Raw genomic sequence first — 26033 nt, 5'->3', positions numbered from 1 at the left:
TTCTTCTGCTAAGTAGAATTGCATGCCATTTTATTTTTTTAAATTTTGTGTTGCAATATGGCCTCAGTTTTCTTGAAAAATATTTATTTCTACTTATGATTCAGAAACAAGATACTATCAGGTTCTGTATGCCATTTCGTTCCTGGTAAGAGAGTACATAGTGCCAAAATTTTAAGTATGTTATTGGCCACTCAGTGTGTCTGACACATAGGTGGTCATCAGAATGTTCATTCCTTTTGTCTAGAATTCTCAAATTTGTCAAAGGTATCTTATGTGGAAATATCTTTCGTATAGAATATACCACATTATCTGTTGAGTAATTATACTGGTAAGTTTTATAAGGGAGGAGAGAGGTTGCCTGAATTAAAATTTAGATGGGTTACCAACTGATTTGATTTTTTATAGGTTTATAATGGTAAAATATCTGCAGCACTTCAGAGATACCTTCCTCGATTACCCCAAATAGAATGGTTCTTCCTTTCCTATTAGTTACTGGTATTCCTAATGCTGATTTTCACTTCTCGCATTGTAGTCCAGTTAAACTTTAAACTTACTTAATAAAAATCCACCTAACCAGCCTGCCAGATTAACCATAACTCTCTATTTCTTCTGTAAATAACTTGACTTGTACCATATATATTGGAGACACACATATTCCTTTTCCAAATAGTTAAATTGTAAACCTATTAAGAATTAGTTGTGTTTGTTTTCACATTTACTTTTTTTTTTTTTTTTAGCAGAAAAGAATAGCTTTATTAGAAGGGAAAGTAAAGCAACAGAACACTTCCAGATGTGGAAGCGGGCCCAAGCAAGAGCGGCTCAAAGACTCAAGGGCCTCACATTTACTTAATGTCAGTTATATTGCCATTACATAATTAAATATTAAACAGCTAATATTTAAATCAGTGGAATGCTTTTTAAAAGACCCCATAAAAAAGGAATTGGCTAAAACAATCATTAAATTGGGTTTACATGAGAAATTCTAAAAGATTACATTTGTGTATACACACACACACACACACACACACACTTTTTTTTCTCCATGGAATACCCTTCCATCTGGGTAGAGCAAGTAAATAAGTGTGTAAAAAACATTTATACTTTAATCCTTTGCTAGAAATCTTTGACTCTTTGATGTGGGTTTCCACGTAGTTCATTCTTTTGGACTCATGTCTGACTTAACTGCTAACTTGAGCCAAAGTTCAGCATATCCAGGGTTGACATGAATCCCTAAAACAATTTTTTGGCTAAGGCTCAGTTGGGAAGTATAAATTCAATAAATTAAGTAATAGCAAAATTGAGGAGATTAAAAATTTCATGTTAATCATCAGATACAGAAATGTTTATCATATTTATATAAAACTCATTGATGTTTCCCTTCCAGCACTTATATATTATGTAGTTACTGCTAATTACATACTAAATTCATAGCTCTGTAGCAAAACAACTTCTGACTAACATTTTATTAATGGACAAACATTTTTGATGATATATACTTAAGATATAGTTTCAGTAATCTCATTTGCAGATATTTTAACTGGAGTCATGTTTTGTTTTGAAATGTATGATATCAAAGAATAGTTTGCTTTATTTTTTGTGTTACATATTAGTGAAAATTTAAGATGGTTCTAGGTGAAAAAAATTGGTATTTTCTTCTACTCAATGTTTATTTCAGCCCTTTAAAAAACAAAAACAAAAAAACACAACTTTTGTTTATGTATAATTTTTACAACTATTAATCTGCCAGAGAAAAAATATAGGTTTAGAGTTAGGGTTATAATTATAAAGTCAAATTATTAGGTCAGCTCTTAAAACTTGAACTCTCTTTTGAATAAATTAGTTTACCAGGCAAAACTATTTTGTTATAGGATTATGTTTTAAGATATTCACATTAACCACATTAATTGTAGGGATATTGATTGCAAATAATTATGGATTGAGTTTTAGTATTTAATCACTTGTAAGGATTTATGAATTACAGAGAAGTAATTTAAGGATCTACGATTGCTTTGTTTCCATATATTTCATGTTAGCCAAAGTAAGAATGGATAAATTCTTTAATTGAAAATTAAATATTTGCACAATGAATTTATTTGATTTTATACCAGTTTAGTCTACTCAATTAATGTTTCGTAAACACGTAATACTATTTTATTAGATTGAGTTGAGGTTTTTATCCTGTAGGTGGGCCTCTTCTATTTTGTGTTACCAAAATTCATCAGAGAAATGAGACAATATATACTTCAAATTCATCAGAAAGAAAACAAGATGCTTTTTCTATATTGTGTTTATTTTCCTTGTAATCTTTTACTTAAATTGCTTAACTACCAAAAAATCTTTACAAGGTGTGCGTTTCTTCTAAAACTTTATTTTCCTGTACATTTTGTTAGCCTTCTTTCCTATACTGACTAAATTTCCCTTTCTTATATTAGGTAGATTATTTGGGACTGAAAGAAAACAAATCTAAATACAATTTGATTATAAATAATGTATATTCACTATATGCTCTCAGAGAAATGTTTAGCATTTTTGCTTTTGTGTCATGTTGATAAAACCAGGTCTTGTATGTTTTCTGGCAGTAAGTCTTTATTGTCCATATTCATTGTTGTGCTTAGAGCAAGCCACTTACCCTGTAATGTGTGTTATGATCTTCTGGAAATGTACTTTCAAAGAGCAGTCTTAGAAATCATTATTATTAGAGCTGGGTTTTGTCATGAATGCAGACCTGTGAAAGAGACCATTAGAATGTGGTATAGATATACATGAAAACAATTACCAAGAGATTAAGTACTTTCCCAATTATGCCTAACATATCTTCTTGCTTCTTTATATCTTCTGCTATTGTGATAACAGAAGTACCCATATTCCCAGACAATCTCTGAGTCTAAAGAAAAAGAAAATTGATTATGAAACAAATCCCAAGGAAAGGTACCTTTGAACTCTACAGAGAATTAGTAAATAAATTTACTATACTTCTTTTTCTTACATAATTTTTAGTGTGCGGTTCTATTTTAGTCAGTTAACATGGTGGGAAATGATAGACTATATATTTAGTAGAACTTCAAATCTATTATTTTAACAGTTGGACAGAATAATAGAAAATATAATGAAAAGGCATACATTTGATTCTGCCATTTATATATTATGATTCTATATTTAGTAGCTATAAATATATTTTAAAATTTTCTATGTATATATAACTAAACTCATATATTTAATGTGAACTATCGTTTGTCTGATATGTATGTATACTCATTACATATGTTAGCCTAAAATAACGAAGTTTCTAAATGTCAGAGTTTTAAAATAATTAAAGGAGAAGTGTTTCTTACCCTACATTGCATCAGGAATAAAGTGTTATCAGGTAACTTACTTTAGCTCACAGAAATGATGAAGAATCTTTTCTCTTCATGGAGAGCTTCTGTTACACTCAGAGAAAAGAAGTGAACAAAACCTGGAGAAGTTGTGTATTGAACATGGCAAAAGTTTTCAATTCTCCCAAAGGGATGGATCTTCTCTATTAGTAATCCATGATAAATTTCACTTTAACTACTAGGTATAAATTGATAGCTTCTAACAGTAATAGGCCAAATGGTATTGTGTTCCATTTTTGTCTTAGAATTATTTTTAGCTTTTATACATACTAGATCATGTTTCTCTCTCTCTCACTCTCTCTCTCACTCTCTCACTCTCACACTCAAACGCACACACGCACAATTCCTAATATTTTTGGTTATTTCTTAGGAATTTTCTGACTGATGAACCTTTAAACTGTTCTATTTCTTTTTAGCCATTTGAATATCCTTTTTCCCATTGAAATGTTGTAGTTTCAAATATAGAAAATGAGAAATTTTGTTCTACCTAGTATTAATTACTAATTACAGATTAGAATTTTTTTTTTTATTGGAACAATTATAGTAATGCCGCACACCTGTATCTGTAATTGTCAACAATTCCAAGGTCTTTTTCATACTTTAGCAACCAGGCACATCTGAGGATCAGGATAATGACTTTGTGTAGTAGTAAACAGTAGCATTGAACTGCACTTGGCACTTGCTGAGTAAAATTTTAGAGCTGCAAGGCACTCTTGCAGACAGGATGTTGCAGAACAGTGTGGTACCTCTGCTCTTCCTTTGTGAGGCTGGTCACATTTAATCCTGTAATAACAATGAAGTGGTGCTGTGTGAAAAGGAGCTACATTTAAAGATACCTGAGGGTTTTCTCATTAAGCTCTTCATGGTAATAAATAGGATTAAGGAATTCAAGATTGAAATAGTTGGTCTGTTTTACACTTTAACAGGCAGGTTTTCATTAAGAGAGTTAACATTTATTGACTCCTTTTGTTCACTCACCACCCATACATATTAGTTTAAAAATGCATATCTTTAAAAATAAAGCATAAGTTAGCTCTCCCTTAGTTTTCCAAATTCCCTTCTTTAGAGATAATCAGAAATAAATCTTTAAAAATACTCAAATAATCTAAAATTAGATATAAATATCTTCCAAGTTTTAGGCTTAAGTGTAGATTTCCAGATATATTAATATCATAGAATTTGATGTTAAAATGAGCACATTTTTATGTAACAAATTGTCAAGAAAAAAGCAAACATACAAAAACGTATTTTAAGTTTAAATGAATATAAGAAATGACACAATAATGAAATTTCTTTAAAGTTCTTTGTAAAAAAAAAAAAGTAATTTCACTTCTTATATGGGACTGTTTTCAGCGGCTCCTTGTCCATTGCTTATTCCTGTCTCCACAGCTTTTGTTTCCCTCTCTCCCTGATATGAAGAGAATATCTTCTGTTTGCATAATTTAAGATCCCAATTGGCCCTTCCCACTGCAAACTTAATTGATTAAAATAAATACCAATAGAATAAAAGGAAATATCACATTTCATTTGTTTTAGAAGAGCTGTCATATTTTCTCTATGCCCATTTATTTCCAGATTAAAATTTTTTTAAAAAATTATCAACTGTACAGGTGCTTGCAAATTTGTCATATATTTTTCCCCTCTCTTTTTTATTTAGTTTTAGCCTACTAGGCTGTCCTGTCCATTATTCTTAAAATGGAAAGATAGCTTCTCATTTTGTGTTTTTCTCTCGAGATAACTCAATAACTATTTATTTTAAAATCAACATATCTTGAATTACTATATTCTTATTAGATTTTTATCTAAAATACTATAATTTTATGTAGTTTTTAAATCAATAGACTATTTTTTAAAGCAGTATTAGGTTTACAGAAAATTAAGCAGATAGTACAGAATTCCCCCTTCTCTCTCCTGCTGGTAGTATCCTTTTGTTCTTGTATTAGTGTGGTACATGTTACAGTTGAACTAATAGTGATACATTATTTCTAACTAAATAGTTCATATTAGGGTTCACTCTTGGCATTGTACAATTCTGTGGGTTTTTACAAATGCATAGTGTCATGCATTTGACCATTACAGTACCATACAGAATATTTTCACTGCTCTAAGAAATTCCCTGTGTTCTACATATTCATCCAGCCTCCCTCTCTTTCCCCCAAAACCTCTAGTAACCGCTCATCTTTTTATTGGCTCCTCAGTTTTTCCTTTTCTGGAATGTTATAGTGTTGGAACCATACAGTATATAACCATTATGAGTAAAGCTGCTAGAAAGCTTTATGCACCGATTTTTGTTACCATTTTTGTTCCATCGATGTATTTTTTTGACAGTAGTACATGGTCTTGATTATTGTAGCTTGATACTAAGTCTTTAAGTCTGGTATTAATAGTCCTTTAACATTATTCTTCTTCAGTATTGTATTGGCTGTTCTGGGTATTTGGCCTTCCCATATAAATTTTAGAATCAGTTGGCTGATACCCTTTGAGTGGCATTGTATTTTAGTGGCTAAGGGCTTGGACCTCAGAGTTGGATGACTACATATGCATCCTGCCCTCTTCACTTCACTGATTATGGAGCTTAAGCAAGTTTTTCATCTTTTCTGAGCTTTACTTTCTTCATGTGGAAAATGAAGATAATACCTACCTCATAGGATTTTGAGAATTAAGTTAGTTAATGTATGTATAGTTCCTGCACCTGGGCTCTCTGTGTTAGCTGCTATTATTATCATAATCACTATTATTAATTATCTTTGAAACAGTAAAATTTTATAGTACTTTCAATTAAGTACCATTGATTACTGTTCCTAATTAAATTTGCATGCCATTTACATTATCTAAATTTATCTACATTTTTACATGAGGCTATATTTATAGGGGGATTACTTCTAAAATTAGTATCTGGTTTCATTGAGTTGCTGATAACATAGGAGCCATTTCCTCAATTTTTTAGTTGTCTTTCAATTTTAGCAAGGAAACTCACCACACTGTTTACAGTTGCTATTTTCATTTGGGGATTAGATATCTGAGTACTGTGATTTATACCTTTATCCTTAAAAATTGCCAATAGGCAGCTAATGTTATTTCATTTGGAGATGTGTTTTTTCATTTCATTTAAAATTTCCTCTATCAAATTATTTCTTCATATTCTTTGGATCAAATAGTTCGTATATTAGGGCATTTTAGGTATAATTCTTCAGGGTTATTGTCTTCTAATAAGAACACAATAGTTCCTCAGTTATTTTGTTGTAAGAACAAACTTGATGTTCATTTTAATTGTTCCCATTGATTTGTTATCCTGGCAAAGTATCTATTATTAAACCTCTAAGACAGTTTTTGTGTATATATAATAGTCACATTAATGTGTGATTCAGCACATAATTTATGTTAATGTAAGAATATGTTACTAATTATAAAAGCCATGCTTTGTTGTGTTGGATTTTAATTTTTCTGGCAATAGACTGTTGCAGAACAGTGAACTATAGATTATTTGGAGACAGTACTGTAATATGAAACAAATTGCATTCATAAAACTCCATTCAAGAGAATATAAGGAAAAATTCTGAGGAAAGGCTGTAATTATACATTGTTTGATAACGTTAGAAAACAAAACTCTACCCACCCCTTAAAGAACACACTAAAACACTAAGTATTGTCTTTTTTATATAGAAGGCTGATTAATTTTTAAGATTTTAACTAGGAAAAATATATAATGTCTGCTGCTTTTTTTTTTTTTTAACTAGGACAAGAGTATAGCTTAATTTCTTTTGTGTATGTTTTTATACCTTAAGTTCTTTAAATCTTAAGTTCTCGTTTTTTTTTCAAGTCGTAAGCCACTTTATTCCAGTCCCTTGAATATCACATGCTAGCTTGAGAAATCTTAAGTTCTTTAAATTGTTTACATGTTATCAAGTTACTATGATATATTAATTACTAAATTATATTCTCTAAAATATTAATAGCATACCAGATACTCTGATAAACCATTATAAAACAGTTCTAACAAGTATATGATGAAAATTAATTCACCCTAACATTGCCCCTCAAAACTCTAGTTCTTCTCTCTACAGGAAGCTACCATTACTAGTTTATGGTTAACAGTTTTGGCATTCTATATCTATACAATTATATCCAGTATGTGTATGTACCCCTTGTTTTGAAATAAACCTGAAATAAAGTATTTATGCTATTTTGAATATAGTGTAGAGATTGTTTCTTTTAATCATAGTGATGTTGGCTATATGACACCTACAACCCCTGGAGAAAGACCTATCTCTTTGAATAGAGCCCATACCCATATACTTTTCATGGTTCGTATATGTAAACAGAATACAAGGAAATTGGCTCTTGAAGATGATACTATCCAGGAGAATTTTTTTGCTATGATAGAAACAAACATACTGTATCTGTGCTGTTCAGTATGGACTCATGTGGCTGTTGGTCACTTGAAATCGGACTGGTACAGTCAAGGAACAGAATCAAAAATTTTTTTTTTTTACATTTTAGTTATATTTAAATAGTCATATGTGGCCAGTGTTTACCATACTGGATAACTCAGGAAGCATTGCAATACAATGAAAAAGCTCCCGAGTTAGATGTATCTAGATGTCAGTGTTGGTCTTGCTGTCTTCTACTTAGCTGCTGTGCAACTTGCTAAATCTTAATTTTTCATATACATAGTAGGGATAATAATGCCTTCTCCAAAGAATAATACACACACAGAAATGTCATCATATAGGAAAAGGATTAGATGTATATACCAAAGTGATAGTGGAGAAAGAAAAATTGTCAGAAGAGACTATAGCCTCATCAAGAATGTTTTTACTATTTGTCAGGATAATCGATTTGAGATTTTACTCATGTACGTAAAATTAATGTTTAGAAATTCATCTTTTTAGTTTAAGTATTCCTACATAGTTCCCAGCCATAAAAAATAATAATTGAGACTTTGCATAAATGTCATCATCATGTATTTTTTTGCAAGTTATTTCACTCAATTATAGATGTAGGAGCTAGATCTTGATTTTTAAATGATATATAGGATAGAATCATTTGAATATGTCATGGTGTATTTAGCCCTTTAATTGATTGGTCTTAGGTTGCTTCCAACTTTCATTATTGAAAACAGTATTATATTGATCATCCTTGTTTATAGGTACTTAGTAACAGTGATATTGCTAAGTCATAGAATATCAGCATTTTAAATAATATTAAATTGGTTATTAGTGTTCATATTTACCTGTCTACGTAAGTAGCTTTTCCATATCCTCACAAGTATTAATATGTTTTATGTCTCTCAATTAGTAACTTTGGGTTTTAACTTGTATTTTTTTGAAAACTATAGTATACTGTGTTATACTATAAAATTATGGTAACTAGCAACATTAGATCATAGGTTGCAGAAGAAGCTTTAAATATAATCAAGTATGTATAGAAATTTTATATATGATAAAGATGGAGGGTAAAATTTCCAGTAAGCAAGGAAATAATGGGTAGTCATACTTTCCTATCACTGTCTTCTACATAATTATTGGAAGGTGTGAAATGAGGGCCTATTCTTCCATCACTCTGAACAGCCTATTTGTCATCAGACAATTGGAACAATTTTTATTAAACCCTGTATCCTTTTAATCAGTTGCCACATAAAGTCCAGGATTCCTCATCTCCCACCCACTATACTCTAATCTTTGTATTGTCTGTGGGCATTGAAGCAATTCCTCCAATTCTCCTTTTCTGTTTCAATCTTCTTTGTAGCAGAGTACTTACTAGCCCTGAGCATTTTTACTCATTTGTCCTCTACCTAGGATGTAAGCTACATGAGGGCAAGGATTTTTGTTTGTTTTCTTTACTGCTGGATTTCTAGCAGTGAATATTTATGGAATAACTAACATAACTAATGTTTATGAAATAACTGTTTGGTAACTGATATTAGAAAAAAGTTGTTAGGTCTTTATCTCCCACAATTCACAGAAAATGTAAATTCCCATTGGAAGAAAGCTAGAAAACCTAACAAAACATCTTTTAGAAGCAATATATGTTCTTAGAGTAGGGAATTCATTCTGAGAAGCCTGTGGTTTTAAGAAAAAATTTCATTTGACTTCTACCTGCTAATTAAAAGTTAGCATAGTCAACTTTTTTCCTATCAAGTTGATTTGTTGAAACATACTATTAATAAACCAGTCATATCATTCTGTTTTAGCTAAGATAGAGTGGCTTCATCATTTCAATTTAATTTTTAAAATATATTTCTACTTCATAGTAATAAGCGTACTTATTTTCATAATGTAGTATCTGGGCTATTTAATCATTTTTATGTGTAGTATAACTGGATAGTTACTTAATTACATTAATTGCTCTTTCCCTAACTCATTTTATTCTCCAAAAGTGCCTATTATTATATTTTGTACATTGGAACTTCATAAACATCTGTATTAGTTTATTTACCAACTAACCAGTTTATCTTAAGATCCAAGTAGAAGCTACATTGCTGTGAATTTCTATATTGCACATGTTCTCATTTTATGCTTTTCCCTTCTTCTTATAGTTCTCGACATGGCAAGACATGTGCCACTCTATCGAGCTTTGCTGGAATTGCTCCGGGCCATCGCTTCTTGTACGTCCATGGTGCCACTTTTGTTGCCTCTTTCTACAGAGAATGGTGAGGAGGAAGAAGAACAGTCAGAGGGTCAAACTTCTGTTGGTACATTATTAGCCAAAATGAAGACCTGTGTTGATACCTACACCAACCGTTTGAGGTACTATACTTTATTCATTTGTCTTGTGTTTGCCTCTAATAATCTTTTAAAAATAGCTTTGAGTGTGTTTTTAAAATGATATATGCAGATTAAACACATATACACACAAGCAGTATATAAAACTACAAAGAACAAGTATCCACCAAATCATATACTCAGAAATGTTTATTCACATTGGCTTATCCAATATCTCCCTGTGTGATCTTTTAGCTATACGTATGGAGTTTTTTTTAAATACTGGTACATTGTACCTATTAAACAGATAGATGCTGGTTTTGTTCAGTATTGAGATCAAAGACACCTTTCAGTGTTAGTAAATACATATTTCTGACATTGTTCTTAATTCTTCTAACTATGCATTGTATATAGATGCTGTACTTTATATAACTTATCTATTAGTGGATATCTGGGTTATTTCCAATTTATAACAACCTCAGACACATCTTTTGGGGCTTGTAGAAATCTGCAGAATAGATTCATAGAAGTGACATTGTTGGGATTATGGATTGCCCCTGTTTCATTTTGATACATGTGTTATAATTCATGCTATAACCTTTTTTAGAAGTCAGTATTTAGTATTTATTTCTTGGCGTTACGATAAAATTAGTATTTATCTTCATGGAAAATTGAATTTTTACATGAATCTTTGGTTTAAGTTTATACCACACTTAGATGCTGGGTTGTTATCAAAAATTCTTAAAATAACCTGGTAAACCTTTTCCTTTCCCTTAGAATTTGTTCAGTTTTACTTAAAGGTGGCCTAATTTTGATTTTTAGAGCATTTATACTGTCAATGGAAATTTATTCCTTTGTCAGTTGTCTTTTTAGTCAATTAATGATCTTTGTTATCGTAATATATTTGTTTACCTATTCTTACTTATTTTTCAAGAACCTAAAACTTGACAAATACAATATATGTCAAATAATAGCAGAGAACTGCTCATTGGGGGAACAGTTTTTGTCAGTTTTCACCTTTCAGAGAGAAATCAACTTTGTAGATAATCTTCACTCCATTAACTTATGGTTATTATCGCTTTAAAAACTAGTGGCTCACTGCCAAGACAGTAAGAATAGTAAATTAGAGAAGAGATTAAAGAAGAGCCAGTTGTTGGAGATACAGAAAGCTATAGGTTCATGCTACTCTTTTTTTTTTTTTTCTTTTTTTTCAGGTGAGGCAGCCCTTGGTTGACCTCACAGATTGCAAAGACTTTGTCAGTTTACAATCCCTTATTTATTTATTTTTTACGCTTACAGCGCCTGGTCTTCCTAGGTGGTCTCCCATCCACGTACTAACCAGGCCCCGCCCCGCTCCGCTTAGCTTCCAAGATCACACGGAATCGGGCTTGTTCAGGGTGGCGTGGCCGTAGATTTCATGCTACTCTTTTAGAGGAGCAAAATGTAAAGCTATATTTCTTCAATAGTGTGAGATTTTTTTTCTGCTGTAGAGAATAATATTATGTTTAGTCCCATCCTTCCGTGTAGCAAAAACATCTTTCAAACAGTAACCTAGGCAGCCAGTGTAATTATATTAAAGAAGTGTAGTGTCATAAATGAACTGAAGGTCTAATTTTCTAATTGAGCTAATGTCTCATTGAGAAATGTCTGATGAAAGCCCTCGCCATCTGTGTTTCTTACTCTTATAAAATAAACATATAGTTTTTAATAAAGCAATAATATATAGAGAGCTTTGAAATTTCCCTCGTGAGTTTTTAGGTGGAATCTTGCCCTGCATTCCTATACCTTATATTTCTGTGTTTTGAGATATAGTGTACTAGTTTATAACTGAAAATTAAAAATTTATGAAACCTTGAGTGTTTTCCCCCAGGACAATTTTATTTCTTAGATGAAAAATTATGTAAAGATTTTAAATGTTGTTATAATTATCGATTTGGTTGAAAATAATATCACAGATTTGTGGTGTTATAAAGGTCAAAATAATAGCATTAAAATCAGAATAACTTTCTTTGTACTACATATTTCCTTATGCTGTAATTTGTTGGATCCTATAAAAATGTAATTCTACTGTATTGAATCCTAAGGTAGTTATAGAAGATGCTTATTACAGTAAATGAAAGTTTTGCTCCTAGAGTGCCTTTTTCATTGCTTTTCTTAAGTTAATATATTTTCTGTTCATATAACATATGCATTATAAATTTTTAAAAAGTAAACTTGACTTCTGTATAAATGTACTAATTTATACAGTATTAACTGAGTTTTATTTAACTGGAGCTCTTTATTTTTTTTCTTGGTTACCTGGAAAAAATTATTCTTCATATTCTTTCCTTCAATAAGAAAAAACTGACAGTTTAAACTTTTAAATTTTGTACCAACAAAACATGCATGTAAAGATTATAATGACTGCATATAGCTCATTTCATTTCTATTGTTTTATCTTTATGATGATTTCTATGCAATAACTTTTTAACCATAATTTTATTTTACTGATGAAGAAACACTACTAGTGAGTTTTGTTATTAGGATTTAATTATGCATCTTAGTGATGATCCCTCATGATATCTCTTATATGATTCACCCTCTGTTAGAAAAAGAAAATCAGCAAAGACATACATGATATAACATCCCTACTTTACTTTCAAGGTTTTGAACATTGAGAATTCATTTTCCACCTCACAGAGTATAAAATCTGCTCTTTTCCAACCTGTCAAGACTTAAGATATTTTCTTTTCATATTTTCATCACAAACAATCTAATCTAATTTCCTATCGAGTTTATACCCTCAGATATTGACCTAAGTCAATTTTAACACTGATTCAAAGTGCAAAGCTTCCCCTTTTCCTCCACACACTTGCCCCATTTCCAACTGTATTTTTTTTTAAAACCCCAGAATACTAGAAGAGAATGGTCAAGGCAAGCATGTTCTATTTATATGCCATTTACAGAATATGTTTTAGTGCTTTATCAGGGTCTTGAGTTATGATTTAAAAATAATTTTGTAGGTGTACGCCAGAGAACATTTTTACACTATTTTTGTCTTCACACTTACTAATTCGTAAGAAATGTAAGAGGAATACACCTATATAGTATTGGGATTTTTTTTTTTTTAAAGTAAGACAGCAAGTACTAGTTTACTAATTATGTTCATATACCTTATTGCCTTATTTTTTTCTTTTTGTTAACGTATTTCTCATTTGTTACTTTTTATTATTAACCAAGCATACACAAAAGGCATGCAAGTTTTTTTCCTTCAAATGAAGTTCAATATGTTTAACTCTTTGGTCATCTTAGATAAAGAAGATCTACTACGTACTCTGCAGATCTCTATATGATGATTGTGGTTACATATAATGATTTTCATTGAAATTATTTCTTCAATTTTTATCTTTTTTTGATGAGAGAAATTAAAATGTTTTGCCCAAATGCAAAGGAGAAATTTACTTTTGCTGGTGGGAAAAACCTAATTGAGATAATTCTATCATGAGGCTAGTGCCTAAACCCAACTAATTTGGATCTCAAAAGGCTAGTGCTTAAACCCAACTAATTTGGATCTCAAAATTCAAAGAGTAAAGAATATCTATCTGACTCCCCCATGCCTGAAGCCTTCTGTAAGAGGAAATAGAAAGCTATCATTTCATTAAGAAGCTGAAAAGGCAGATCATGTACCTTGCTTTTATCTAATTTGTGCACTAGAAATTTGTGATTATATTTAGATAGGTGAGATCTGGCCGATCATAAGAGCATGACTGATTTGTCATTTAACAGATGTTTATTGAATTTTCATGGGAGCATAACAAGAAAATTGGATCATTTTTCTAAGATACTAACAAATGGTGGAAACAGACAGTTTTATTAACATAGTGTGTGGTATATTAAAAGTATAAGACATTACTGGAGAATCAACCCAGATTTGGATGCTTATAGATTAAGTAGGACTTAGCTAAATGAGGAGCAGGGAGCTGGTGTACCAGGCAGTGGGAATAATGTTAGCAGTGAAAGAAAGCATCACATATTGAAGGAAACCTAAACAAGTTTGGTGTGCTTGTGTATCATGTGGGTGGGAGATGAGGCTGGAGAGGAAAGGAGGAGCTAGAAGATGAAGCGGGGTGTATTACAATTACTTAACTCTTAAATGTGGTGATGAGCCCCTGAAAAGTTTTCAGAGATTGATCAGATTCGCCTTATAAAAAGATTATCTTGCAGTGTAGCTTAATGGTTGAGTTTGGAAGCTGGGATGAGAGACTAAACTGCCATGGAAGAGATTTTCATCCTTTCCATCTCAGCAGTAGAGCTGTATGTGACCTCTCTCCATCCTTTCATTTCTGGGGACAGGATTTGAGGTCATTAGCATTCTTGCACTTGTATTATGGACTTCATAGAAAGTTAGTTTCTAGTTAGAAATACATTCAGTGTTCCAGATGTTTGTTTGACTTAAAAAAACAATCACGTAACTCAAGCTTTAAATCATTTATTAACTGATTATTCTGCCTGTGTTAATATTGGCAACTACACATGTATCCGTAGGTATCTCTAATACATATAAGTGCTATAGCATAAATGGTTCTGGGGGCATGGTTTCCTTTGTTCACATATAAAATCTGAAGTCTAATCCTAGACAGAAGTTTCCCAAAACTGTTTCTACTAGGTTATTTTACTGACCCAGTTAGGCAGAAAACTATCATCTGTTGGCTTAACAAAGGCTCAGAGTCATTAGCAGAGAGTCTTTCATATTAAGGTTCAGGAATAACAGAGTGAGGCTATATACATATTCATATATTCCATTACTATTTTCTTAAAGCTGTTATCCAGCTAAAGTTGTAGATGTGGATAACTTGTATAATAGGTCGGTTTTAGATAAAATTTTTCTGGAGACTTTTGCCTATATTCTAAACTAAAATTCATCCAAATCTAAAAAGAGTATTCATGTAATAATGGGATTTTATTAATCTGATTAAATAAGCCAGTTTTCATGTTTGAAAACTGAAAGAAAATTTTCTTGGTAGAAATTCCTCATCCAAGTGCAGAGCCTCAGCATTTAAGAGGAAGACCTTTCAGATCTTACATCACCTATGCTACCGTTAGAATCTTCTTTAGATCAACTTTTTAAAAAAATTTTTTTTATTTAAAGAAGAAACTTTAAAATCCTGCCAAATCAAAAGAACCAGTATCATTTGTCATAAATAGAAGATAAGTATAAAAGTGAGTAAATTAAAATAAAAAAACAATCTTTGACTTCAGACCTGTTTTCTGGATGATTTAGCAAAGGCTAACGAATTGCCAAAGGCATACCGAGACCTTTCTTTTCATTGGAAAGGGACTAGCCTTCTCACTATGCAGTTCATTTGTCTAAAAGCATATCTAATCACCACTTAATGTCTTCTCATACTTTGGGAAACACTTTAATAGAATATGCTTCAAGTCCTCTAATAGATGTGTTTTACAAATACAAAATAACAATATAGAAAAAGAAGTAAGAAAATGTCCATTAACCATCATACTTTCTCCTTTTTAATCTGTAGTTAATTGGGAGAAACTAAGCAGACAGCCAGAGTAGCCTAGCTTTTGTACTTACATATGGCTACAATATAGAGTGGTATTCCGGTTCTCATCCTCACCTTAAAGTTTTACAAAAATAACTGAGTTTTAACTTAACATGTTTCTTTTTCTTTTTATTTTTCCCTTCACCTGGCTCACTAACATACCCAGTGCCCTCTTGTGGCCCTCTGTCTAGATGAAGCACCTTCTAACTAGGTTTGTCTTGTTCTTCCAGAGTTTTGCACTTTTTCTTCAAGGCAGACCTCTTATTTCAGAATACTTCCCTGAATATGGATTATTATAATTTATACAAAGAAGGACATGACTCTTTAAACTTTCGATGGGGCACTTGTATTTTAATGAAGGATAACTCAGATAATTCTTGGGTGAAGGAGGAGTGCATAGGATATGTATTAGTTGGGTTGCATTCTATACCATACTTACTTTTGGGCGGTCTGCTGGGGAGTAAACTAAGTATAATCAATATTGCAGACAAACTTTCTATACATCTACAGGCTTCAGTAAGAATAACTGCTTAGAGGAGGTACCTGAGATGACATAGTGGTACAAACACCATGGGAATGCCTTTTATGCCTGGTAGTTCTATAATTACTACTGAGTTTTTGCTATTATATATAATAATATATGCCATATATAACTATGCACATTTATATCAATGCACACACATCTGAAAAGTAGCTTCCGAGTTTTAATTTTGAAACAGTAGACTCTGGGGCATTGCTAATTTCCCTCAGTTAAACCTTAATTATACTTTAATTATGACACGATTATTGGTTTAATTAATTATGAAATGAATCCCTATTGGTGAGGATTAGTTTGGTGACTGATAATTGTAGTACTCTGATGGGGTTGGTATTTAGTGTAAACCAGAGCATTATTCAAGTACTAGTTCATATTTCTTTGCTTATCTGATAGATTAACCTGTTGACATGGCAGAGTGGCAACTAGAAGTGATTTACTGTGATTTAGTCTGTCTTTTAGAAGATCCTTAGGGTCCTTAGGCAGTAGTTAAATCTGCAAATTACATTAAGAACTTCCTAATGACGATAATATTTTTTAAATTTATTCTTTATGTACTTATTTTTCAATTACAATTGACATTCAATATTATATTAGTTTTAGGTGTACAGCATAGAGGTTAGACAATTATATAATTTATGAAGTTATCCCCTGATTAGTACCCACCTAGCAGTATACATAGGTATTACAATACTATTAACTATTATTCTCTGTGCTGTACATTATATCCCCATGACTATTTTGTAATTACCAATTTGTACTTCTTAATCCCTTCACCTTTTTCACCCAGCCCCTCAACTCCCCTCCCATCTGGCAACCATCAGTTTATCCTTGGTATCTGTGAGTCTGTTTCTATTTTGTTTGTTTATTTATTTCGTTCTTTAGATTGCAAGTATAAGTGAGATGATAATTGTATTTGTCTTTTCTCTGTCTGACTTATTTCACTTAGCATAATACCCTCTAGGTCTGTCCATGGTGTCACAAGAATGTTTTATTCATGATTCTGTTTTTATTGTCTACCACCTCTCCTAATAAATCTTTTCAAGATTTATTATTCACATTTAGTAATAACTGCTTAGAGTTAATTTGAGTCTAACCATTAACTTAAACAAACTAATGTTGCTGTTGGTGATTGTTAGTTAGTAAGCATTTAGATTAAGATAAATCAAGGAGAATATCCTTTTGAAAGTATGAAAGGCTAGGCAAAAGTGTATAACTTGAAAATTGAGAATTTTGCATTCACCACTTTCTGACTTTTCCCTGAAACACATAAACATCATGATTCATTGTGGGAGGACTCTTTAAAAGATGTATATGACATATTGTACATTAGTCTTATAGCATTTGAAAACGTACCTTAACTGTACCTGTAAAGTTAAATGTAATTTTATACTTAGACAATTTCCTACCATCCTCTATCACTTAAAACTTAAAAAGATTTGGAGCATTTCAGGATGCTTCACAGGAAATTTTTTACTTTTTTCTTGTCCAATTAAAATTTTTTATAATAGTTTGAACAAAAATGAGGAAAATGGTCGATTAAACCATAAATATTGGTTCTATTTAACTTGTGTTTACCTCAATAATATTAGGTAGTTTTATTTACTTCAGAGAAATTATTCAGAGGCCACCTTAGTAGTCACTTCAACAGGAAGAGCAAAGGACTTCCAAAATAATAAAAACCTGTTCTTATTTCTTTTGCTTGTCTACTAGGCACTTACAAAGAACAAAGAGTTAAATATTCATCCATGAAGGACTTATACTCTAAGTGTAATTCACTCCCTTGGCTAGTGTTTGAAAAATTTATTACTGATTTCTCATTTATTTTCTCCAAATAGTCTTAATTTTTGGCTTTTTAAAATTTTATAATTTAATGATTTTTGTGTTTAATAATTTTAATTTTTAGGCCTATAAGAAGTAGGAAGGAATAGTTCACTTGGGCCAAAAGAGAAAAGTAAAGAGGTGGAGAGGAGGGAACGCATGCTAGAATGAGAAAGCAGAATATCAAAAGTAGAAGGTAAAGGGTGTATGAGGTGTAAGCTGTGTTACATGTTTGCCAAAGACAGCCTGTTGTTAGATGTTTATTGATGTGTAAGTCCAAAACCACTACCACTTAATTTTATACCAATTATGAAGAATCAACATCTGGTGAAAATGAATTTTTATAACTGTGAGATTGATGACTTGGGCAGATAGAAGACAAAAGCATTTCTTGCATTTCTTTTATTCTGCCAATTGGAAATAATTTTGCTTAGTATAGTATTTATGTTCCCAACTCTGTTTTTATTGATTTCCCGTCTTGTTTCTTGAGAATAAGTCAAACTTTTAAATTGTAGTTGTTGTAACAAATATGTAGTAGCATATGTTTACATAGAAAATGTAAGATGGTAATATTATAATCCTGACTGTTGTATAGAATATACAGTTTGAAAATTTCTTAGGTGTGTGTTATCAGTTTTTCCTGTTATATGTAGTAGGTAAGAAATATTTATTATTATTTGATAGAGAATAAAAGTATTACTTAGAGTTTAACATCTAAAACTTACTAATAGGTAATAAATCTGGGATTTAGCTCCCCAGTCTCCTGATGCCTGTGATGTTCATTATTGAAAACAGTATTTGTAAGGACAAGTCGTGTGACGTATAGGCCAGATAGTTCTGTTTTTATACACCATTGCTGTCTCTTACCAAAACAATTCATTGATCATTTAGGGTTTGTGCTTATATAATGGCTATACTTGAGCCTTATTAGCTGGTGTCTGAAAAATGCTTTGATCAAATGCGAAAATACAAGTTATTCTATTATTTAAATGATTAATAAATAAAAACTTTAAAAATTATAAATTGACTTAATACTTCTACCTCAATAGCAAAACTTATCAATATAAGATGATTATTTCTTATTGAATTGCATCAGATACGCTTTATGTTTGAGGAAACTTTTTACTCAGACAAAATCTCGAACAATCTTAATTGTTGAATTTGAAGTCTCTTGTTTAAGTAAGACTTAGTTAATAACAAATCTTTCTGGGCACATTATAATAAGTAACCTGTCAGATATTATCTATAGGTTTTTAGAGCTGTAAGGGACTCTCTTTAAGTTCAGATAGTTTAGATCTCTCTTTTTATAAAAACAAGGTCCATAAGTACTATGATTTGTTCCAGGTTCTCTGATGCTTAGTGGTAGAGCTGTGATAAAGACTCAGGTTTTCTAATGTCCTAATCAAATATATTTATTTACTAAATTAAACTTAACTTCCAAAACCAATTTGATTTGAGGGAGGTGGACTTGTTTCTGAGCTAGCTTTGGATATTTAGGCTATCTAAAAATTTTTTTTAATATCGACAATAAAGTATAATTATTTTTAATTGAGAAATTTGGTTTTGATAATTATAGAAGTATATACAATAATGAAGATGCTATAGTTTTTTTTTTTTCTGATGTTTCTTTTTACTCATCTTTTTTTCATTCCCCTGCAGAATTTTTAAGTTAGCACTATGATGGGATATTAAAAGGCAGCATATTTCATTAGGTGTACATAGCATTTGAGTTGTACCTGAGTAATACTTACTGGATTACTAAAGTAAACTGAGCCTCACCGTGTGTTGTGGCTTAAGGCAATGTGTTGGTGATAAAATTATTTTGACTGTTGCTAAAAGAAGCCTCTCCCCTACCCACCCTATATACTTTGTTTTTCATCTCCTGATTTTATTATCTTAATATACCTTATATTTCTAATATTTTTAACACTCTTGTCAAAAAGAAATTAAAGTTTCTATATTAGTAGTACTTGATATTTAAAGAATAAGCAAAACACTCCCTCCTATTTATGACCAGTTACTGATCAACATTCTGTTTTAGACTCTTAAAGAACTTGAAAGCAACTCTCAGTTACCTCAAGTGTTAAAGGGATTTGTGGCATGGGTCACGTAACAAAACACTTTAGATTTTTACGTATTTATGATTTCCACTTGAATTGAAATATAATTGCCTAGTATGGAAATTCATTCTATTACCTACAAAATAATCACACTGTGAAGATGTGACCCTTAACTTTTACATACCAGCCCCAGTGAAATTCATCTCCTGCTGGCCATTGTTATCTCAACTTGTGTTATCTCAACATTAGGTCAAACTACAGCCATAATAGTTTGGCTTCACTTTTAAATAAGTGTGATACTTCATAGCTTCCTTGGACCAGGAACAGAGGCAATTATTTTGTCTTTGATCTTCTATGCAGACTTTTCTTGATAGACTCTAGTAGGCAGATAATCATATTTAGTATTTGATAGTTTCACTAATAATTTGAAAGACTTGCTGTCAGTCACATAGTTTTAATTGATAATAAGGACATGACACAAATGACTATCATGAACTTTAATAGCATTAAAGCAAATGTCCTTTATTACCTTAGCTATCTCAAAGCATCTTCCCTGGTACAACGAAGTTCATCTTATTTTAAAATAGTATTATTTTGTAGAAACACCCAATTTCTTTTTATCTAGCTAAGCAATAAGATTAGTTGACCTACTTCTTAAAAGGCATATTTTCTATTAAACCCTTATTTTAACTCCCTTAAGCTAGTTCCTCAGTTCCAGTCCTCCTACTTTATTTTCATTGGAAAAACTTTTCCTAGTTTAATTTCTTTTTCCTCTGCCTTTCAGACCTACAGAATGAAAAAAGCCTAGTTTTTTAGCCAAGAAGCATTTGTTGTAACCATTTATATTTTTTAAGTTTCATTTTTGGATGACCTTGAACAAATTCAGTTGTTATAAACCTTTTACTTGATGATGGAAACAGCAATGCCAACATTTATTTTAATATCTTCTGTGCCTCAGATGGCTTGCCTGTTGTTGAAGCATATTTGAGGCAACCCTATTCCTCAATTGCACACAGAACCTTCATTTTGTCTTATGATGTTTACTCTTACCTAAAGATTATATTTTATCTAATCTAGAAATTATGTTTTTATTTTTAAAGTCTTATCATACCTCTATCTCAAATATTTTCTTCTCATACTGCTAATTTATGCTTCCCAAGGAAGATTTGATTTTCAACTTTCACTTAAATAATATTGGAAACTAAAACTGGCAGTTTTTAAAAAAAAGTTTAAGAGTAAAAATAAAAGAGAATCAAGAGTTTTAAACTAAGCTTTAAACTAATTGCAGAAAACATTAATTTTACAGAGATTTTTGCTCTAATTAACGGTACATTTTAAGAACCATTTTCATGTGTTCTGGAGACATTAGAAGCAAATAATTCTCCATACTAATATTTTTGAAAAATTTTTTTCTGCTTGCTTTTAATCTTAATTTGTTTTCAACTATAATTCCTAGCAAAGAGCTTTAGAACTGTGGAGTACGAGATGACACGTTGTTTCATAGGTAAATGTAGAAGTTTCTTTCTCTTATAGTTGAGAATCTTTCTCTAAGATGCTAATTCTTACTAGTTCAAAATCTGGATGTTTTAGTGTGTAGTCTCCAGATTACTTCTTCAACATGGCTCTGCTTTTTAAATGTTTATTTCAACTGTGTGATAGTTTTGACTTTAGAATTAGGAGTGCAGGGGTTGAAGTGATCTCTTTAAATATTCTACCAAGAAAATAGCTATATTAAGCTGTTTTCAGATTATAGATAATAAAAGAACATAATTTTGATGTTTTGTATTTAGTCTTATGAATGAATATCCAACTTAATTTGAGTGGTAGTATTAGCAGAGGCAGTTCATTATAACTATATGTTAAGTTTTGTTTTTTTTTCTTTTGTTTTTACACACACACAAAAAAACATTTGCCCATTTTGCTCACATCCTAGTTCAGATTATATGTCACAGAGCCAAAATATGCTTAATTTGTTAGCTGTTTAGTTGAAATTCACAGCATAGTGGAAAATGTTTGCAGATAATTCTGTGCAATAGTAGAAACTTCAGTTGATTCCTCATATTTCTTCAGGGCAGTGATCACAACCAGATTCAACGTATGCACAAAGCAGCGGATACCATGGTAGCGGCCGTCGCTGATTGCTTTTACCATGTTGGATCCATTGTCAGTCTCAAAGACCTACTTCCAGCTAGGTGCCTTGAACTCAAATAGCTTTTCACACAGACTTCAGGATGTGAGCTAAGGTATGGCCTTTTTTCATGAGCTGGGCCTACATATGGGTTGACAGTAACCTGCAACTTTTATAGGAAAGAGACTGCTGGTTGTAGTTTAATGTCAGACAATGACTAGCTGTAGTCATCATTAGGCAGGTAGTGTGTGTTCTTCATATATTTGAAATACTCTCACTTTTTGGAGAATATCTTTTTTTCTCTATGTTTTTGTCGAAAAAGACTTTTCACTTAAAAATTTCTCATTAGAACCTGATGTAAAGTTTTAAGATATATCTGCTTTATAATTGAACCATTGTCTTCAATATGAGATGTATGTGATCATTTCTTTTACTCGTTTAGTATAAAAAAAATATTTTTTAAACTTCTGGGGATTTTTGCACTTTTTCATATTTTATTTTGCTGTTAATATAAAATTATCATCCTAACTATTTTAATAATAGGGATTTCTTTTACTACTAATTTTTTAAAAACTGGAATTAAGAAATAGGTATTCATGTATAAGGCTTGAAATTCAGAATCAGTAGTTTTCCAGGGTAACTTGACTTAAATTGCATTGATGCAGTTTACTCTCCAAGCTGGAGGTTCTTATTTCTTCAAGGTGAAAATACTTAATTCTGGAAAAATGAGCTTTACTCCCATATCTTTCTTCTCTGCTTGGCAAGATGTGTTTCTTTAAGTGAAATCTGTTTTTGAGAATACAGTGGATCAACTGATTGATAGAGTTTAGGAAACCATCTTTTACAGCTATAGCCATAATTCTTCTGGTTTTTCAAATTGCTTACTGTTGTTTTCCCATTAAGATTTAGTGGCCCTATTAAGAAATTTTTGAGCCCTGGAGTAAGATAGAGAATTATTTCTAATGGGGGAGAGAGAGTCCTTTTAAATTCAAAAGGAGTACTGTCAAGCAGCTTATATACTTTTCTTGACTCGCAGTGTGTGATACTTACTGTGAATAGCTATAGTTGAAAATCTGAGCTTGTCTACCAGAATCATATCTTTATTAAACTGTAGTCTCAACTTTTTTTCATAACTATAAAAGGTGTACTATCTTGTTTCTAGCAATAAAAATGTCTGCTATTTCAATCTTAAAACATTCATTATATTCTCCTTACATATGTATACAAACATACATGTTCATATATACCAACACACAGAAGTTGATGACTGAAATGTTATACAATATGACATCTCTCAAGTGCCTCCTCAGCGGCAAAGGGAAGTTGGCCATGTGTTCTCTGTGACTTGTTAGTTATACCTCAGGGAAGATAAGAGAGCATAGGAGAAAAGGCAATAACCCAGTGACACATCATACCTCTTCAATTAAACCCTCTTGCCAGGTGAGGTAGTATGTACTTTATAGTTAAATATATCTATGGTTACTAGTTGTTTTACACACCATGGGAGCCATTTGAAACACATGCATAATACTGTATCCATCTGCTCTTGCTACCCACCGAGTGGCTCTTCTTAATTTACCTTTTATTTTATGAGCAGAGTTTTGTCTTTGTGATAAAGAACAGTTCACTTGTACATTATTAACGTAATATTTTGTGAAGGACTCTTCTGTCTTCTGTTAGTCTTTAATCTCTAAGGCTCCATGCCCACTTTGTGAAATACTGTTTTAATATAATAGCTGAGTCTTTTTGTTGTTAGGTATACAGTTGGAAAAATAAGTGATGTATAGTTTAGCCCACACTTTAGCATAAATATTTTAAACATGTTTATTTATATGTGATTTCAGTTTATTTTAAATTCCTTAATGAATTAACAAAGATGTAGATTTTTAGTATCTAAGCAGTAGTGTAATGATGTTTATTATGTGAGTGACCGTGCTGAGAGTTAAAATAGAGACAAGAGAATTTATTTTTAGTTGTTATTTTCAGTGATTCTTTAGTAAAATACTACTGCATTTATCTAGAAAATTTAAAGAAACATTTTGATAACTTATACACTGAAACCTTGCTGTAACATCCTGTTATGATACACAATTTGATATAAGGTTGGGTGTACTCTGAGAAGGGAATAACAGAAGAATATCTTTAAAATGTTTATGCCCTAAAACTTAATGTTTAAATTAAATTCATTGTATAGAAGCACATACGTTAAGATATCTAATAGTGAACTACATTTCACCCTGGAATATTTTTCCCCTCTTGGAAATGATATACTTTGAGTGAAATGTAAATAAGATGAAAATTTAAAACTACATAAGGTTCTTTGATTCCCAAATCAGGGAATAGGCACCTGCCACTTTTAGATATAGAAGTGATTTCTTTATTTCTAGGTATTTAAAGTTACAATAAGTGTGTTTTTAAAGGCATGGATTCAAGGACATATCAGGTATCTGGTTCTTTGTACAGTATGACCTTTTCTACAATGTTTATATCTCTTGTTTGTTTTTGCATTTGAAGAGTAAACCTATCAAAAACTTTACTGTATTAGCTAGGCATTATTTTATAGCTTCAAAAGCAACAATGAATTAAACTATCCTTTATGCACACTATCATTTTGATTTTTAACCACTGTTACTGACTTATAGAAGTATTTTTCAGTCTTACAGTCTTAATTTTCTATCCATTTTTTCCATGTTAAAAATTTTTTTTCAGATCTAAAAGGGAGAATGTTAAAACAGGAGTAAAACCAGATACATCTGATCAAGAACCAGAAGGACTTACTCTTTTGGTACCAGACATCCAGAAGACTGCTGAGATTGTTTATGCAGCCACTACCAGTTTGCGGCAAGCAAATCAAGGTACAATTCTATTCCTTTTATGCTACTTTTCTTTTGATTCAAAGATGTTCATTTACTTATTGAAAACTGCCTTTCTCTTCTCTCTATGTTAATGGTGTTCAAGCAAGTTCATTTACCTAAAAGTTTTGTTCTGTCAGGTTTTCAAGTTAATTATGAATAATCTGTAATTCTAAAATATTTATCTCTGCAATGGATGATTGCTAAGACTAAGTTTAGTAGGCTGACAGCATCATAAATTTATCTTTTCTTTCTATTAAAGACCATGAAATTGAAAATTGCCATTGTATTAGATAGAAAATGCATTAAGATTGGGTGAGGATTTAGTAAAAATTGGTATTTTCGTATAATAGCAACAGAAGATGTAAATGAGTCTGCATTATTGGTTGTGTCACTTCTGGTGTTTTTGCCTAATTAACATTTTAAGAATTTAAGCTTTAAAGTTGAAGATTTTTAACCCTTATTAAGTTACATTTATGAAATAGAAAGAAATCTTTTATTCTTAAAATGGTGCAGTGGGAAGATGACTATAAAGTTTGGTAATTTTTTAGAATTCAAAATTTGAACTCTAGAGATTAATTGCTTTTTGTTTTAATCTTCTAAAATGGATACTTATGTTGTTTACCTTGAAATATTAAATAACAGAAAAAAAACTAGGTGAATATTCAAAGAAGGTGGCCATGAAACCCAAACCTTTATCAGTATTGAAATCACTTGAAGAAAAATATGTGGCTGTTATGAAGAAATTACAGTTTGGTAAGTTGAAATTTTAATCTTCATTTCTTTAGGTCTTCACATTTTTTAATAGTGTTATTGAAATGTGTTCTAGTAAATCAAAGATTTTAAAACTTGCTTGTAACATGAATTATTTACATTCTCTCACACACTATATATAGACATAATATTTACACGTACACACACATATTTTTAATCATATTTTTATGTTTTTGAATTCATATACATTTATAGTTATATTTGAAAATCATGATTCATTAGAAACCCAGAAACCAAAGCCACAT

General features: G+C 31.2%; 1 protein-coding gene across 13 annotated transcripts in view; it reads left to right on the top strand.

The window, feature by feature from the left end:
* Window positions 1-26033, top strand: part of BIRC6 (baculoviral IAP repeat containing 6) — a 190377-nt gene that overhangs the window by 142975 nt on the left and 21369 nt on the right. For 11 of the 13 annotated variants that reach the window (XM_023537784.1, XM_023537786.1, XM_011372105.2 and 8 more), the window contains 3 exons: window positions 9913-10123; window positions 24872-25017; window positions 25660-25770. In XM_023537784.1, the coding sequence (XP_023393552.1) occupies window positions 9913-10123; window positions 24872-25017; window positions 25660-25770 (468 nt within the window). Of the gene's footprint in view, window positions 1-9912; window positions 10124-22104; window positions 22278-24871; window positions 25018-25659; window positions 25771-26033 lie in introns of those variants that run through there. The other 2 variants (XR_002783251.1, XR_002783252.1) reach the window with 2 other exon arrangements.

The sequence above is a fragment of the Pteropus vampyrus genome, unplaced genomic scaffold (genome assembly GCF_000151845.1).
Source record: "Pteropus vampyrus isolate Shadow unplaced genomic scaffold, Pvam_2.0 Scaffold200, whole genome shotgun sequence".
Classification (NCBI taxonomy): domain Eukaryota; kingdom Metazoa; phylum Chordata; class Mammalia; order Chiroptera; family Pteropodidae; genus Pteropus; species Pteropus vampyrus.
The sequence above is the reverse complement of the archived record's forward strand: the minus strand, read 5'-3'. Positions and strand labels throughout refer to the sequence as shown.